This window comes from Eulemur rufifrons, chromosome 2, assembly GCF_041146395.1.
Source record: "Eulemur rufifrons isolate Redbay chromosome 2, OSU_ERuf_1, whole genome shotgun sequence".
Classification (NCBI taxonomy): Eukaryota; Metazoa; Chordata; class Mammalia; order Primates; family Lemuridae; genus Eulemur; species Eulemur rufifrons.
The window spans coordinates 89,571,118-89,590,122 of record NC_090984.1 but is presented as its reverse complement, the minus strand read 5'-3'; the positions used below and the strand labels follow the sequence as shown (position 1 = coordinate 89,590,122).

The 19,005-nt window shown below is 37.0% G+C and overlaps 1 protein-coding gene and 1 pseudogene across 1 annotated transcript in view; both read left to right on the top strand.

Annotated features, from left to right (window-relative positions):
• Positions 1-2,455: 2,455 nt before the first annotated feature.
• LOC138398458 (sal-like protein 4 pseudogene) lies at positions 2,456-6,147 on the top strand (annotated as a pseudogene).
• A 7,086-nt stretch (positions 6,148-13,233) lies between these two features.
• C2H14orf39 (chromosome 2 C14orf39 homolog) overlaps positions 13,234-19,005 on the top strand; it is a 44,453-nt gene continuing 38,681 nt past the window's right edge. Inside the window, exons 1-3 of the mRNA XM_069465025.1 lie at positions 13,234-13,282; positions 13,379-13,435; positions 14,486-14,612. Of these exons, the coding sequence (XP_069321126.1) occupies positions 13,234-13,282; positions 13,379-13,435; positions 14,486-14,612 (233 nt within the window). The remainder of the gene's footprint in view (positions 13,283-13,378; positions 13,436-14,485; positions 14,613-19,005) is intronic.

The following is a 19,005-nucleotide window of genomic DNA, read 5'->3' as shown; positions in this document are numbered from 1 at the left end:
CTTTGACTTGTAGTCTCTTTTATCTAATATAAGTATAGCTACTCCTACTCCTTTTTGGTTTCTACTTGCATGGAGTATCTTTGTCCATCCCTTCACTTTCAGTCTATGTGTGTTTTTATAGGTGAAGTGGGTGTCTTATAAGCAGTAGATCTTGTTTCTTTATCCATTCAGCCACTCTATGTCTTTTAACTAGAGAATTTAGTCCATTTACATTGTGTTAATGTTGATAAGTAAGAACTTAGTATTGCCATATTGTTGCTTGTTTTCTGTTTGTTTTGTAACTCCTCTCTTCCTTTCTTTTTTCTTCCTGTCTTCTTTTGTGGTTAAATTATTTTCTCTGGTAGTATGTTTAATTAATTGTTTTTTATTTTTAGTGAACCTATTATAAGTTTTTGCATTGTGGTTACCATAAAGCTTATAAAAAACATCTTATAGGGGTAACAAATTATTTTAAAGGAATGACAACTTATTTTACATCACAAAAAAAAGAATAGAAACAAAGAAAAAACTAAAACAACCCCCAAAACTTTACATTTTAACTCCATCTCCCTACTGACATTTTATTGTCTCAATTTACATATTTTTATAATACCTGTCTCTTAACAGGTTACTGTAGCTATTATTGTGTTTGATATATTTGTCTTTTAGTCTTCATACTAGAGTTATGAGTGGATTGAACATGCATAATAATTCAGAATATTCTGGATTTTTCTGTGTACTTAATTTTACTAGTGCGTTTTATATCCTCAAATGCTTTCTTATGCATGTTGTTGTTTTTTTGTCTTTTAGTTTGAAGATCTCCCTTTAGCATTTCTTTTAAGATAAATCTGGTTGTGGTGAATTCTCTCAGCTTTTGTTTGTTGGGGAAATACTGTATCTCTCCTTCATATTTGAAGGATAGCATTGTTGGATACAGTATTCCTGGAAGGTTTTCTGTTGAGAAGTCTATTCTTTTTTTTTTTTTTGACAGGTTCTCACTCTGTTGCTTGGGATAGAGTGCAAAGGCATCGTCATAGCTCACTGCAGCCTCAAACTCCTGTGCTCAAGTGATCCTCCTGCCTCTCAGCCTCCTGAGTAGCTAAGACTACAGGTTCAAGCCACCACACTCAGCAAATTCTTTATTTTTATTTTTTATAGAGGCAGGGTCTCGCTATGTTACGCAGGCTGGTCTTGAATTCTTGGCTACAAGCAATCATCCTGCCTCAGCCTCCCAAAGTGCTAGGATTATAGCCATGAACCACTATGCCTGGTCAAGAAGTCTATTGTTGCCAGAAGAATTGGAGCTTCTTTCTATGTTGTTTCTTTTCTCTTGTTGCTTTAGGATCCTCTCTTTGTCCTTAACCTTTGAGAGTTGATTATTATATGCTTTGAGGTATTCTTAGTTGGGCCAAATCTGTTTGGTGTTATCTGGTTTTCCTGTACTGGGATATTTATATCTTTCTCAAATTTCAGAAAGTTTTCTGCTATTATTTCTTTGACTAGGCTTTGTACCACTTTCTCTTGCTCAGTTCCCTCTTGAACACCAATAATTCTTAGATTTGGTCTTTTGAGGTAATTTTTTATATTTTCTAGGTGATCTTCATTCCTTTTCATTCTTTTGTCTTTTTTTCCCCTCTTATTGTTTAGTTTCAAATAGCCTGTCTTCAAGCTCATTTATTCTTTTCTCTGGTTGATCCATTCTTCTGTTCAGGGCCTCCAATCAAGTTTTCAGTTCATCAGATATATTTCTCAGTTCCAAGATTTGTTTGATTTTTAAAAAATATCTCATTCCCTTTGTTAAATTTCTCTGATAAATTTCTGAATTGCTTTTCCATGTGAGCTTGGAGATCACTAAGTTTCCTTAAAACTCCTATTTTGAATTCTTGGTCAGAGAGGTCACATATTACCATCTCATTAGAGTTAATCCCTGGTTTCTTACTTTGTCAGTCTGGGGAGGTCATGGTTCCTTGTTTGATGTTGTTTCTTATGGATATATGTCTATGTCTTTGTACTGAAGGATTAGTTACTTATTTCAGTCTTCTCTGTCTGGGTTGTTTATGTTTTTATTGGTTATGTTTGCTTAGAGATTCTTTGTAATTTACCTGTTGAATTTCTTATATTTTTTTCCATGGGTCACCTCCTTTTTGGCATGAGATGGCACCTAAAGCCCAGGTTTGTCTGGCTCTAGCAAATGATTAAAGCACTGTCCCCTTAGAATAGGGGAAGTCCTAAAGGGGGTATCCTGGCAACATGGGAAAGCTGACTAGGACTTTGTGCCCAGGGGACCTGTGGAATATATGGTTCTATAGCTTGGTGCTACTGAACAGCCACTCTGATTTGGCATCTCCTTTGGCTAAGTTACAGAGCAGAGTTTTTTGGGCTGGGGATGGTAATCCTACCTCCTGCCTTTGTCTCTGGCTGTCCTCAGGGATCTGTCTCCCTTTAGTCAGTCACAATGCTTCACATGGGTTGAGATATGGACAGTACTCCCGCCAAAGAATCCAAAATGGTAGGGAAGCTGGTTGTCTACCTTGATTTCAGTCTTTCCAGTATAGAAACTGTGAGTTGGGGGAAATTGTCTGCATGCTTGGTGCCAGGCAGATTGGAGAGAGGAGCATTAGGCATATGAAAATCTGATTCTCTTACCATTGCTCAGAGTTTTGTTTTACTTCTCTGTGGCCCCAGAATTGACTCATCTTCATATTTGAGTTCTGAGATATTGCTGGTAATGATCTTGGTGCTATATACCTGGTTTTGGTTTTGCAAAGTAGGTAGTGAAGCCAGCTTGCATCTACATTGCCATTTTAGAACTGGAACTCTCCTCTTTCAGACTGTAATACTTTGAGTTTGAAGTTGAAGAATGAGTAGGAGATTATTAAATGAAGAAGGATAGAGCATTACAGCAAGAGGATCCAGCAATATCTATGTGATGGAAAGGAGCATATTTAGAACTGAAAGAAGGTTTGTAAATTTGGATTGCAGAGGAAGATGATGTTAGCATATGAAGATAAAGAGATAGGTAGGGACAAGACCATAAAGGTCCCTGTGGGCCATGATAAGAATTTTGCACATTCCAGCTGAAGAAGATTACCTTTCCTAATTCTAGGAATTTGTGGTGGAGAGGCCAAATACTGGAGCTCTCCTGGCTCCTGACACTCATACATTTAAAGGTTCAAGGAGGCAAAACTCTGAACACATCACCTTGCAGGGTGAGCAGCTGACCCCAGAGTTTGCAGATACAACCTGGCTGTGCTAGCAGTGAGGAGCCAGGTGCTCCAATGAACCACCCAGGAAATGGTGATGGATCAAATAAGGATGAAGTGATGGTAAAGCTGGGAGACACATATCTGTGAGAAATACTGTGCAGAATTCTTTAGAATCTCTGAGTTCTTGGAATACAAGAAAAATTGTATGAAAAATCCACCTGTCCTCATCATGATGACAGCAAGAACAGTAAGACTTCTTCAGAGCTGTACTGAGCCACCAGCCACTCAGCTTAAGCAGTAAGGATGGTCACAGGGAGAATGGTGGCAGCTAAGGGGACATGAAGGAGAAGCTGGATACAGAGTCTGTTGTGTAGTTAAAGACAGAGACTATCCTGCTACCCACACCCCAGAACATAAGCTATTTATCCAAAGGCAAAGTGGCCAATATTAATGTGTCTCTTCAGGCACCATGGGGGCAACAAGGTGGTGGTGAATCAATGGAGCTCAGATGTACTGCCAGCCCCCATGCCTGGTGCCAATAGCATCCAGTGGGTCCTTGAGTAGATCCTGTGTCTGCAGAAGCAGCAGCAGCAGCTACAGCAGATCCAGCTCACTGAGAAGATCCACATTTAGGTGAACATGTGGACTTCCCATGCCCTCCACTCAGGTGTGACAGGGACCAATACCCTGAAGACTTGGAGCAGCCACATGTCCCAGCAGGTTTCTGCAGCCATAGCTTTGCTCAGCCAGAAAGCTCAAAGTCAAAGTCTGTCTCTGGATGCCTTGAAACAAACCAAGCTACCTCATGCCAACATCTTTTCCACTGCCAGCTCTCTGTCCCCAGGACTGATACCCTTTGCCCTGAAGCTGGATGGGACATGGGTATTCCTGAATGTTATGACTTGCCTCCTGAGTGCTTTGCTACCCCAGACTCCAGGCTCTGTGTTCTTTAGGAGTCCTTTCTCCACTGTGGTGTTAGAACCATCCAAGAAAGGAAAAGGGAAGCCATAGAACATCGTGAGGTTGATGTTAAACCCAAAGACAAAGCCATCTTGTACAAGTCCAAATTTATGTACTAAAGCAAGGTATTGGAGACTGATAGCTCCTTGCAGATCCAACTCTGTTCCCACACTGGAAAGAGATCCTGATGTGCTTTCTTTGTGATCATGACTTTACCACCAAGGGTAACCTCCAGCTGTGCTTTCATCAATATCTTCAGATAAAGGCAAATACCCTAGATGTTTGCCAAGTTTCAGGACAAAATGGGAGCAGGCAATGATGTCCCCCTATGCACTCTTTGTACCTGTCCCCATAGATGAATTGAGTTTCTCCTTAGACAGCAAACTTGTCTTTGTAAAAGGGATCTCCTTTGTAGGGTTACCTCGAAAATCTCTCCTTTGGGGAGTCCTTTGGGGACTAACCCAAAGGACCTCATGGGTGGCCCATTGCCCAACAACCTGTGGCCTAGGCTTTCTCCAGAAAGTGAAGGTAGACTCACACAACCTGGGGTGGGGTCAAACCATAATTTCCCAAGTGTTAGTGGCTTCCAAGGGAGTGGGACCCTCAAGCCAGGGTCAGACACTCTGAAATTGCAACAGCTGGTGGAGAGCATCGACAAAGCCACCACTACCCCAGCAAATGTCTTATTTGTCACCAAATCTTAAGCTACCATAGCTTCCTCAAAATACATTACCACGCCCACACTGGGGAGAGACTGTTCCAGTGTCAGATCTGTCACTGAGCTTTTTCTACCAAAGGCAACTTGAAGACACACCTCAGGGTTCACTGAACCAATATGTTCATAAAGATATGCCTCATCAGTCAAATGAAATTTACCAATGTAATCATGTGGCAGCAACGTGTTCAGATACACATGGATGGTTAGATTCCAAACACGCCCCTGTTAGAGAATCTCTGTGACTTTTTGGGTCCTGAGCCAATGATGTCAGTGAGAATGACAGTACAAGTGCCATGTGTCATCATAATATTGTAGAAAGCATCAATGTAGAAGTTAGCTCCCAGGATACCCCCAGTAGCTCCTCAAAAGTCCTTGCCTCTCTTCCCAGCATCCACTCAGCATCACTCACTCTAGGGTTTGGCATGACGGCTTCCCTAGATGTCCTGGGGAAAGTGGATTCTGTCCCTTTTGGTCTGCAGTAGCAGAGCAGCTGAGAAAATGGTTCCGCAGAGAGTGACAGCTTGACCAATGACTTGTCCTCACTGATGGGAAATCAGGAAATTCAGAGTCAAAGTCCAGATACCATGGAAACCACATCCTTTCAGGTACTCTCCCCAGCTAATAGCCAAGCAGAAAGTATTAAGTTAGAGTTTCCTGATGCTGGGGGCAAAGCTGGGAACTCTGAGAACAGCCACACTGAGATGGAGGGTCAGAGCAGTATCCCATCAATGTTTATCTGAGCCCAGCCAACCTAAGTTGAAGTTGAAGTTCCTGGTACATTTGTTGGACCCTTGACCATGTCCCTGGGCATGACACCTTTGTTGCTGGCCCAGCCATGCCCACAGGCCAAGCAACACCACTCCACACAACCTGGGAAGAACATCTTATCTTCCAGTACTCTTCAAATTCACAAAAGTACTCACACTGAAGAGAAGCCTTTTATGTGCAACATACATGGGCAAGTTTTTACCACCAAAGGCAACTTGATGGTACACTATATGGTACATGAGGCAAACAGTAACTTCTGGCATACCATGGAAGGAAGCTAGCTGGCTCTGTTAGGTATGGATAGAAAGAGAGTATCAGAAATATTTCCCAAGGAAATTCTGGCTCTTTGGTGAATGTGGACTCTGTTGTGTGGAACCAGCACATTGGCATGCTCAGTAGTGGTCTGGCCATGAAGAATGATGAGATCTCTGTGATCCAGAGCAGTGGTATTCTCACCCTCCCTGTTTCCCTGGGGCCAACTCAGTTGTGAATAGGACCAAGATGGGTGGCTCCTAACCAGGTTACAGTGCTCAAGTGCTACTGACAGTGTTCACAAACACCAGTTTCCGTCACTTCAGGGAAGAAAACAAGATTGTGATTAGTTAGTTAAGCCAAAGAGAAACTTGCATGGAAGGAGAAATGAAGTCAGGGTGAAATCTCTAGCATCTGTGCTTTTTTTGTTTTCTTGAGAAACCCATCTCCTCCTATTTCTTTTTTCCTACTGACCTGCAAATGATGTTTGCAGTTGTGACAGCAACCTCAGGCAGTCTTATCATCACTATTGTTTCTATGCTGCTTTGCAAAAAATAAAAACAAACAAACAAAAAAATTTATACCAAAACAAAGACTAGATTTTCTTTTTCAATTTTGGAAAGAAGGCTCTTGAAAGTAGCTTTGTTACTTGCAACAAACTATACATAGAAACTTTGTACAACCTAGAGTGACTATTTCCAAACACTGTCACCTATTTCAAGGTGGAACAGTTGGAGGTTATTGAACCACAGTGGAAAAGACAACTACTTAGCCTAGTTGCAGAGGAGGGTACCATATACTTACATGTAACTGTAGGTGGATAAATGGACAAGGTCTGTCATCTATTTAGGGACCTGTTTTATATCCCCCCCACCTATCTTTTGTTTTGTTTTTTGGATGTACTTTTTAACACATTGACTTCCACACTAGAAAAAAGAAATTTTTTTCCTTGGGGCCACAGTGTTTTATTATGAAAATAGAATGAAAACTTCAAAAATAAAATGATCCTAGTTTAATGAAAAATTCTTTATTTTTTATTGTTTTCTGTGCATGAGTTATATGCAATTTAATTGTAACAATAAGAACATCAACAAGTAATATTTTCACAAACCAATTGCAGGGTTTTGCCCAGGGGACCACCCATCACATAACATGTATGCTATAGCATGGCAGTGTGAGTTGCCTATGCACCATGCGGCTCCCAAGGTAAAGAGATGTGTGAGTTACATATACTTCATGAGGTCCTGGAGTCAAAACTAGCATCAGTTAAATACAACTCACATGGCAGTTAATGTGTTAAAAAAAACAGCAAAATACTAAGGCTGTAGAATTACAAAATTCCTTCAATCCTAGAACCTTACTTAAGTAGAATGCTCTCAAATGGAGTTATTTTAGTCCTTAGGAAGTTAGTGTGTATGTTGCTTCTTATTTAAATACAACTTAATTGGAGCCCCAAGATTACCATGTACTCCCCTACTTCTCAGATGCTTTCATTTTCCTGAACACTCAAGCAGGGAATCTCAGGTGACTTAATTTAGTTTGCCAGTGTCTAATCTATTGAATATGAGTACGGATGAAACTCATGGAAGGGTATGTTTTTTTAAATCACAGGTTCACACATTAATTTTTTAAAAATTTACTTGGTGAGACTTATGCCAAGTAATTATGAGGATTTTTCCCTGAGTATTGCATGGAGGCTATGAAGTTGGAACAGGGAAGTCTTGACTGTGAAAGGTTTAATTTACTTATATCGTTTATTTGTTATTTTTGTAGTCAGTCTCTATTTTCCTATTTTATGACCACTGAATATTGCCAGGCTCTGTCTTAAACCTCGGAATTGGTGTATTGGTGGGAGCAGCTAGATTATTCAAGATATTTTTGTGATTCCTTTTTTTAAAATTCCCTTTTGTACACTAATATTAATAATATTGAGCAAATTATGAAATGTTTTTCTTATGGTTTAACAAGGAAGGAGAAAGAAAGACTCTAACTACTGGGTGGAGAAGTCTTTCCCTTCTATGTGAAAGGCGTTTAGTGAAGTATGTATCAAGACTGTTACCCAAAGTTATGTCTCTTAATTTTCACACCTGACTTTAGGATCTCTCAATTTTTTTTTTTGTCAAGTTGTGCCTTTTCTTCTTGAATTGTAAGTGAACACAATAATAGTACCTGTTTACACTGTGAAGTGATATTTTTAAACAGAACACTAGTAGCTTTCTCACCATTGAGCTAATAATGCCTTGTGAATGTGTATCTACAGAGAAACACCTTTAGTTGTACTTGCTAATGCTGTCTGTTGAAAAATAAATTTTGAATTTTTTTCCAATTATAAAAAATAATTTTCTCCTTTATTCTCAGAACAATAGGAAGCCACTGATGTGTTTTAAAGTGTGGGGGGGGGGCGGGGGAGGGGAGTATATTAAATTTGCATTTAAGAATTGCTCTGTTGTGGGATGGCTAGAGAATGGACAGGAGGGCCAGATTAGATATGTGGCAAAACCAATTTGGAAGCTGTTACAATAATCCAGGTGAGAGGGTGATGATAACTCGGACTAATATGGTGGCAATTGTAATGGAGGGAAATGGATGGATCTGGAAGATACTTAAGAGGAAAATTGGTAGGACTTATGATGGATTAGATATGGAGGATGATAGGAGAGGAACATTGTCAAAGATAACAACTAGGTTTTTGATATGTACAAATGGATACTGGTCCGCTTCATGAAAAGAGAGAACAATGAAAGAGGCCAGAATCAGTGCGGGGTGGGGGGGGGGCACAAGTTGTGTTTTGGGCTGTGCTCTGGTTTGAATGCTTGTGTTTCTCCAAAATTTGTGTTGAAACTTAATCTCCAATGCAGTATTATTAAGGGGTATAGCCCTTAGGAAGTGATTTGGCCATGAAGGCTTGGTATTAGTGTCCTTATAAAAGGGCTTGAGGGAGCAAGTTGTCCCTTCCATCCTTTCTGCTCTTCTGTCATGTGAGGACACATTTGTTCTCTCTAGAGAATGTGGCAATAAGGCACCATCTTAGAAGTAGAGAGTGAACCCTTACTAGACACAATCTGCTGGTACTTTGATCTTGGACTTTCTAGCCTCCAGAACTGTGAGAAATAAATTTCTATTATTTATGAATTACCTAGTCTGTGGTATTTTGTTATAGTGCAGAAATGGACTAAGATAGCTTGTCATGTCAGCAATTAGATATATGGATCTGGAACTCAGATGATAGGTATAATAGAAAGTTGCTATTCTTTTTGATTCCCCAGCATTTAAATCCACTTCTTAAGTTTGGAGAATTTCCTCCTTTAATAGTCTGGGAGAATGAAGAGATGGATGTGGCATAGGCTTCTTTAATCAAACGTACCCACCTAAGATTTTGAATTGGGAACGAGTGACATCAGGAAGTGTGCCCTAGGGAGAATCCTCTCTGGCAGTGGTGACAGTTAAAGAAAGATACTGTTTCTAGGGCAGTTGTGGTATTGCTCATGGTAGTGATGTGAACTGCTGTTCTTAGTGCTTGGTTGTGGTCGTGATATCTTGACCACCAAATCTGTGGTGTGAGTTTGGGCATTGCTCCTTGCTGTATAGCCTCTGAGGCCGGGTCTCTAGCTATTCTGGGAATTTTTGTGATAGACAGTATCCTTTTAACAAATTCTATTTTTGCTTAAATTGGTCAGAATCAATTTTTGTTGTTTGTAGCTACTGATTTGGATTGATGCAAGAGGTCTGGGCTAGAGATATACATTTGTGAGTCGTCTATGTAGTGGTTGTATTAGAAACCATGTACAGAATGAGAAGGGCTCTAAGATTGAGCCTGAGGAATTTATAACATTTAATGGCTGAGTAGAAGGAGAAAAACCTGAAAGAGGAGATAGAGAAAATTACTATAGCTAGGAGAAAAGTAAGGTAAACACTACTGTGTTTTAACAAGGAGGAGTTATAAATACTGTTGAGTGCTGAGAAGAGGTCACATCTGGTAAAGACTGAAACACGTTCATTGGATTTAGTGACATGAGGTCATTCTCATCCTTAACAAGAATAAATGTTATGGCATAATAGCATTTGAAGGAAGATGGAATAAGTTGAGAAGTGAGTTAGGAGGGAGACAGTGTGTGTCTAGGAACAGGTTGGCTGTGAGAGAAATATGAGAGTGAGAGAAATATGGTGTTGACCGATAAGACCTTTAATGTCTAGAAAGAGCCTTCCTTCCTTCTCTTCTGCAGAGAATTTTAATGGAGCCAAATACAGAGAAAAAAGGATGGGAGGAAGATACGGCTAAGAAAAGACCATTATATTTGCAATAAAAATATTTTATTACCTGAGAAAGTAGTTAAATGTGACAGGATCATAATAGAATTGAAAAGATCAGTGAGGAAAGGAGTGAAGAGGAATTGTAGGTGGGAGACACCAGCTTTCTGTTTGATAACAGACACCAGATTTCTGTTTCTTCCTTTTACTTAGCTGTAAAAGGAAGAAAAGAAATACTATTTAATTAGAATGAGCAGCAGGTATTTCTTCAGATTTTGATTTGCATCTATGGATCAAGAGACAAAGGTGCTAGTGATAGATAAGGAGAGTTTTTTGTCTTATGGGAGTACTTTTTCAGAAAATGATTTTTTATGATAAATGTTTATCTGAGTCAAAGTTCTATAATTTTTCAAATGGAGTACTATATTTCCTTGGAGGGAGGGAGTGAAGAGGGGGGAAATAAAATAAAACTTTACATTGTGGGAAAGTAAACTGATACAGCTGTTAGGGAAAACAGTATGCAGATTTCTCAAAAAGTTAAAAATAGAAGTATCACATGATCCAGCAATCCCATTTCGGAATGCATATCCAAAGAATGTGAAATCAGTAGCTGAAGAGATATTTGCATTCCTACATTCATTGCAGCATTATTCAGGATAGCCAAGATATGGAATCAATCTACATGTTAATCAATGGATGAATGGATAAAGAAAATATGGTATATATATGCAATGCTATGCTATCCAGCCTTGAAAAAGAAGGAAATCCTGTCATATGTGACAATAGGGATGAATCTGAAGGATATTATGCTAAGTGAAATAAATCAGGCACAGAAAGACAACTACTACATGATCTCACTTAAATGTATGAAATCTAAAAAAGTGAAACTCATAGAGAGTAGAATGGTGGTTGCCAGGGGCTGAGGGGGAGAGGGGAGAAGTTGGTCCAAGAGTACAAAGTTTCACTTAGGATGAAAAAGTTTTGGAGAGCTATTGTACAGTATGGTGACTATAGTTAATAGTATTGTATTGTGTACTTGAAATTTGCTAAGAGTAGATCTTAAATGTTAACACACATGAAAATGATTCACTATGTGAGGTGATGGATATGTTACACAAATTAAATTAATTGTAGCAATCATTTCACAATGTATACATACCCTAAAATATCATGTATTCCATAAATATATACAACTTTGTCAGTTATACTTCAATAAAACTGGAGAAAATAAGTAAAAGATTTTTCACATGCACATAAACTGAATCTGTTAAAATTTTACATCATCGAAACTTACATTAGCTTTGAGGAATATTATTAGTACCAACTAGTGAGCAACGTTTTAGCACATTATAATAAACTTGGTTATGCATATCTGATCTGAGTGCATAAAAAAAACTTCTGAAATTTTTCATTTTAATAATCTGTGAAACAACTTAGGTTGTGGTGACTTGAGACAATTATTTTGATAATTTAGAATTAAAAACATTTCCACCAGAAATATATGAAGGATTAAGGCAATCTAGGGGACTGAACTGTTTAAATTATTTTGTCTCCACTCTTTATTTCACCATGGATACGCAAAGTTTAAGAGCAAAATTATCTAAAGACAGCATTTTTGACAGAAAATGTGTTTTATTTGAAATTGAACAAAACTTTCGTTTAATCAAAATGTCTAGGAATGGTGCATGCTTTTCAATATGTTTTGAAAGATGCTGAATTCAAAATTCAATTTTTATTATTGATTTGAATGTTTTTATTGTCACGTTAGAATATCAATTTTCTTGCTGTTCTCCAAAGTATTTTTAAAACCTGTTATGTTACAAGAGGAATGAATAGACTTTTAAAGAACCACTCGTCTTCAAGGCAGTGGAAGAGTCGGTGACAGGTCCCTTCTTTTAGGGCCCTCTCTCTGCCTGCCGCACCCATTCCTGGTTGAGGGGGCTTGGTCCACGCTCCGACCGGGCTAAGGAGCGATAGCCGCGCACCGCTGCTCTCGCCGAGGGCGCGATCTCGCTCTTCCGCACGACCCGTCGCTCCGGCTGCGTGCTCTGCGGGGTCTCTCGGGGCTGGCGCCAGGGGTGTGGGGGTGGAGCTGAGCGCAGCCGGGCGGGGTCTCTGGCCGATTGGCGTCAGGATCTGCTGTCGGGTCGCCTGCGCCTGGGACCTTGAGTGGCCTTTGGGACCCCAGGCAGGGAGGGTGTGGAAGTTCGAATCCAGAGGGGCCGTTTAGGTGGGTGGGAAAGGGAGCTGTGTGTGGCAGTTTCTTCCCTCGTCAGGCGGCTCTGAGGGAGGGTGTGTGTGCTTGTGAGGGCGACGCTGGCGGGCCCTGTCCCTCAGAACCATCGCGGCTGCGTTCTGGGGGCCTCTCTCGCCTCATCCCGCGGGTTGGGATCCGGCCCTGGAGCTGCGGGCACGGCCGCGGGGAGGAGTGTTGCGGACTGAGGCGAGCCGCGCGCGTGCGGGCGGCCTCGGCCGAGGGGGAGCGGGTAGGCAGGGCGGACGGCTGGTCCTCGGCGAGCGAATTTCCCTCTGCCAAACGCGCGGGCAAGGGCTCCTCGGATCTCAGGGGAATGGCAGATACGAACTCTGCCTCAGGCGTATTTTGTCCTGTGGAAACTTCCACTTTTTAGATTCTTGGTGGAGAATTCGTAAATTTAAAATTGCACTGTTTCTTTAGGTTTTACCTTGCTGTTGGGGAACGACTTTCTTTAGGACTCTTACTACTTGTAGTAGTGCACACGCCAAGAAGGGACATATTCAGAGATTTATTTCAAAGGGCGATGCTTTGAAGAAATCTGGGAGTCGTAGACCCCAGAAGATTCACTTATTGCAATACCACGTATAAACAATTATGCAGGCGCCCCTCTTCCCTGAAGTTTCAGCCATGCCATGGCGCGCGACAACTGTTTATTCCGTGCCTGTTAGGCTGGGCTAGGAGTGCAGCTATGTGCTGAAAGGGCCCCTCTCCTCCCCCATTCTTGCTCTATCCGTATTTTTCTGTGAAGAATGCTATATTTAAAAGGTTGTTACAGAATATTTGCCGTTTTGTGTATGACTTCAGAAAAATCTTATAATTTTTTTTCTTTTGACATAGTAGCCAACATGAGTGACAGCCTATTTGTCAGTTTGGACAGACTTTTGCTAGAATTTGGTAGGTATAGAATGAAAATAAAGAAATAAGTAACTTTGTATTATCATTTGACATTTTAAAAATGAATTGAAATCACAAAAGCATTGTTTATTTTAGTTTTCCAGTATGAGCAAGATATAAGGACCAAAGAAGATATTATTCAAAGAATTAATAGTAAGTAGTTTTACATCATAAAGATATTTTAGTCTTTTGGGGGTTTTTTTTGGGAATATAAGATAATATACAATTGTCCTGTTTAGGGCAACTTACAGTCGGCATTATAAATGTTGTGCCATTTCTCTCTAGGGACTAATAATGAGGTAGGTAAAACAGTTGTGACTTAACTATAGTTTTTTTGATAATAAATTTCTATATTCAGCATTTAATTATTTTGTGAAGAATTTTGCTTTAAGCAGAAATGACCCCTTAAGTGCAGTTGAAAAGATGCTATTTTTCTCAAATCATATGTTGTTTCAAATATTTGAGTAAAAATTTTTAAATCTTTATAGAAATTACCAAAAATCAGGGCTAACGACTGATAGATGCCACATTTTCAGGAATAATAATTCTGAAAAATAATATTATGAGAGAAATGGCAAATCAAATTAGACAAATACCGTATAGTATTATAAGATCCTACACAAAAACTGTAAAAAATAGAGCTATTAATTTCTTAATAGTTCTGTAAAGATAGAGTTTGGTTATCTTTCCTGCAATCAAAAAAGAATACAGGGCATTAAGAATTTATTGTAATCTTTGAAGAAATTATATAATTTCATTTTTTATCTTGTATTTAATCACTAGTAACAAGTGAGTCGAAGGTGTAGTTAATAATAAATTGACATGGAATTGATGAACAGAAATGTCACATTTGTCAAAAACAGAAGTTTTATGGTAGTGTCATAAATGGGTAAATATTTACATGATTCCTAGCATCATAAGATGTCACATAATCTAGCCCTCTTATGTTAAAGGTGAGATACAGGGAACAGTTATTTCTCTTCAATCCCAAACACAAATCCTTAGCTTCTGTGGCTAGGAGTGGGCCTGGCCCTGGTTCTCTGCTTTTTAGTATAGGGCTCTATCCATCTCAAGCCTCGTTTCCTCTCTGTTCTCTGGCTCTTCTCTTTTTAGGTAAGTTGCTATACCCCTTTTTTCTAGTGTATTTGTTTATTTTAAATTTATGATTTCTACCTTAAGAAAATAAACATTTCCTCTTTCTAGAATGCTGTGAAGATATTAAAGAAACCAGAGTAACTATTTGTAAGATACATGAAACTATAAATACAACAGATGAGGAAATTGGTCATTACTATAAACATAGTGAGGAGATCAAAGACAGCTGTAGTAAGTGAGTATTTGAAAGAAATGAACTTTCAATAATTGTCATTAGATTATTTTATTCAGAGTTTCTGAGATTATAGTTGAAGATGCTGTTGCTTTAAAGTAGTATTCTATGTTAACAAAATAATGAATCAAGTCTTAAATTGCCTTGTTACATGCCACCCTGGAAAGGGATCAGAAGAGGTCCAAAAGAAAAATAGAAGTAAGGGCTGTAATATCTCACTAATTCAGTATCTCACTAATTCAATTCCAATTAGTCTAAATACAGAATTATGAATAATCTAAGCTCTGTGTATAAAATTTCTATTAGATAAATTAGAAATAATTTCCATCTTTGAATTTTCAAGATCTTATTTTTGTGTAGGGGAGTACAGCCTAAAATTTTTCAGAATAAAAGTATTTGATATTTTAAGAATTCTTTCAACAAGACTTCGAGTTCTGGATTCTAGTAGTTAAATCTGGTATAAGGTAAACATTTTGAAACAAAGATGTGAATAGAACTTTATTGTATATTACAAAGACTTATTAAAAATTTTGGTTTTCTGTACTTAATTTTATGTGGACCATTGTCTTTGTATTAAGTACCATACTTAGAATCATATTTGTTTTGAAATATTTTGTTATCCAAAAATTTTACTAAGCCTTTCTGGCTTTTTCCATTACTTTTTCCCCACTGGTTTTAAGAAATTATAAAAGTAACATATAGCTAATATAAAAATTCAAATAATATATACATGTATGATATAAAAAGTTTCTCCTTGCCTGGAGTTCAAATCCCCTGCCTTGTCCTGTTCCACATAGATAATCACTCTTAACAGTTGTATCCTTTTAGACCTTGAATATTCGACATCATTATTACACACACACACATCCTCAATATAGCAATCTTTCTTTTTCATAAAAATGAGATCATACCATTCTGCAACTTGTTTTTTAAATTTAAAAATATGTGATATAAATTGTACTATACATGTAATTATGTATAGATTTCATTCTTTTTACCAGCTCCATAGCATTTTATAGTATTCATGGATTATCTTAAGTTATTTAACCATTCTCCTATTAATGGACATTTAGATTGTTTCCATTTTTTCCCTATTATAAACAACATATACAGATATCCTTCCACATATATAGATATGTATTGCTCTAGAATAGACCCCTAGAAGTAAAATTGCTAGATTAAAGACTATGTACATTAAAACATTTGATAGATAATAGATAATACCAAACTGCTCTCTAAAAAGGTTATACTAATTTATACTCCCATCAACAATGTATGAGGAAAAATTTTTTTCTTTATACAATAACACATTGATTATTATAAAGAATATTACTTTTATAAATAGAAAATGAATTATTAAAAATGTAAGAAAGTTTCTATTGTCTCATAACCTTGCCAACACTGGAATTATCAAAGTTTAAATATTTGGGCAATCTGATCAACAAAAAATTATATACTGTTGAACTTTTATTTTGGTTTATGTTTTATTGTAGTAGGTTTTACCAGCAGTTTTCCTTAATTAGCTGCATTGGGTGCTGGAAAAGTACTGGTAGTTTCCCCTTAGAACCTACCCTGTCATAAATAAACTGTACTTTGTACAAGCTTAATCTCTGCTGTGGTCCGAGGAGAGTTAGTAGGATCTATTACCTTTAATGTTTAAATTCATGAATGCCTCTGGTTCATGATTTCAACATGCTGGTTAAGAGACTTAAATGTGAAATATGAATACATTAAAGCACTAGAAAAATATAGGTGACTATGTAATCTTTGAGAAAGGAAGGCCTTTCTAAGTATGTCACCAAAATCAGAAACCACATAGTAATTGATGGATAAATATGACTACATACAAATTAAAAAGAAAAAAAGCCCATAATGATACGAAGGACAAAAGAATAAACTAGAAAAAAGTCAAATAAATGTTGATTTTTAAAAAATATAAAGTACTTGTGGAAATTAATAAGAAAAAGAAAAAGCTCCAATAAAAAAATGAGCAAAGAAGGTAAACAGGTACATACCAAAATGAAGAAATACATAAGTCTAAAAAACCGGTGAACAAATGCTCAATCATACTAATAATAATATCTAAATTAAGACAATAATTAAGTGCTATTTTTTTGCCTTTAAGTTTTGCAGAGATTTAAAGAAAAGTTACACCTACTTTTGGCCATCAAATAAGAAAATCAACTCTCTCATACACTGTAGGAGTGTATACTGGGATAAATCTCTTGGATGACATACACGTTTTTAAAAGGCTTTAAAAATTAAGCATGACTTTTGATGATATAGTTCCATTCCTGAGAATTTTTCATAAGGAAATAATTAGTAATTCTCTCAAAGATGAAAGAAGGTACAACCTTGTTGTACAAAGTTTCAACCTTTCTTTCCCTAGCACAATATTTTAAAAATTTATTCTTAATTGACAAATAGTAATTTTTTATTTTTATGGGTTCCAGTATGATGTTTTGATCTATGTATACATTGTGGAAAGACTCAGTTGAGCTAATTAACATATCTATCACTTAACCAACTTTCCATCTTTTTGTGGTGAGAACATTAAAAAGCTATTCTTTTAGTACTTTTGAAACATATAACACATTATTATTAATTGTGGTCAACATGCAGTTCAATAGACCACTAAAGCTTATTACTTCATTCCGACTGAAACTTTGTACCCTTTTATTAACATCTTACTTTTTCCTGTCTGTCCCCCCACCCATCCCCAGAATCTAGTAACCACTTTTTTATTCTCTGTTTCTATTAGATCAATGTCTTTAGATTCCACATGTAAGTGAGATCATAACAGTATTTGTCTTTCTGCACCTGGTTTATTTTACTTAGCATAATGTCCTACAGTTCCATCCATGTTGTCTCAAATGATGGAATTTCCTTCATTTTTTAAGGCTGTATAGTATTTCATTATGTGTATGTACCACATTTTCTATATCCATTCATCTGTTGATGGACACTTAGGTTGCTTCCATTTCTTGGCTATTGTGAATAATGCTGAAATGAACATGGGAATGCAGATATCTCTTTGATATACTGATTTCAGTTCCTTTGGAATTGAAAAGAAGTGGGATGGCTTGATCATATGGTAATCCTATTTTTAGCTTTTTGAGGAACCTCCATAATACTTTCCAAAATGGCTGTATTAATCTACATTCCCACAAATAGTATTTAAGAGTTCCCTTTCCTCCACATCCTCACCAATACTTGTTATTATTCATCTTTTTGATAATAGCCATTCTAACAGGTATAAGGTGATACCTCATTTTGGTTTGAGTTTGAATTTCCCTGATGATTAGAGATATTGAACATTTTTTGTTATATCTTTTGGCCATTTGTATCTCTTTTGAGAAATGTCTTTTCAGATCCTTTGCCCATTTTTTAATTGGGTTATTTGGGTTTTTGGCTTTTGAGTTGTTTGAGTTCCAGTTCAACCTTTTTTTATGATAGGAAAATATTGGAAGCAACTCTTCCATAATGTTCAACATTATGGAATTGGTTAAATGAATTTTGGTATATCCATATGAATGAACACTAGGCAGTCAATAAAATTATGATGTAGGTGTGAATTTACTGACATGGAAAGATGTTCCTGTTAAAAAGTAGAAAAGCTTTAGTAATTTTACTCAGTGTGGTGGTTTTATCCTTTTTTTCTTTTTCTCCCTTGATCTATAATGAAATTGTTATAGCAGTGAAAAATAAAATCCTATGTATAAAAAAAAGAGAAAGATGTTAACAGTATATTACAAATTGAACAAAGAAGATTGTAAAACAATATTCATAGTATGAACCCAATTTAGTAATTGTATATTTATATAATTAGAAAAAGTCTAGAAGGATGTACATCTAAATGCTTATAGCAAACATCTTCTCAGTGAGCATATATTTTTAATGGGATTTTTAAATACTGAGAATATAGGTATGTATAACCTTTGACTTTCTAATTCCATTTTTGAGAATATTTTCTAAGAAAATGATCAGAAATTCAGGCTAATATTTAACTGCAAGTTCTGTTCAGTAAGAAATAAAGGAGTATACATTGTTACATGTGAAGATGATCTCAATGATGTTAAAATAAATAATTGTAGTAAGATCTGGAAACAATTTATTAAAATAATAGTTATTATTCAATGTTGAGAATGTAGATGATAGTTATTTTCTTACATATACTTTTCTATGCTTCCAAAGTAGGCATGTATACTTTTTGAATCTGAAAAAATAAAAAAAGATTAGAAAAAAGAAAAAATATTCAAACAATACTTAGAATGGAAGCTGTTATGATATATACTTATTTTATATTTTTTATATTGATAATACCTTTTCTGGTTATCTGATAAAACATGTAGAAGATGAATATTCATTTTATTCTTACTGTCTGATTTTATAATTC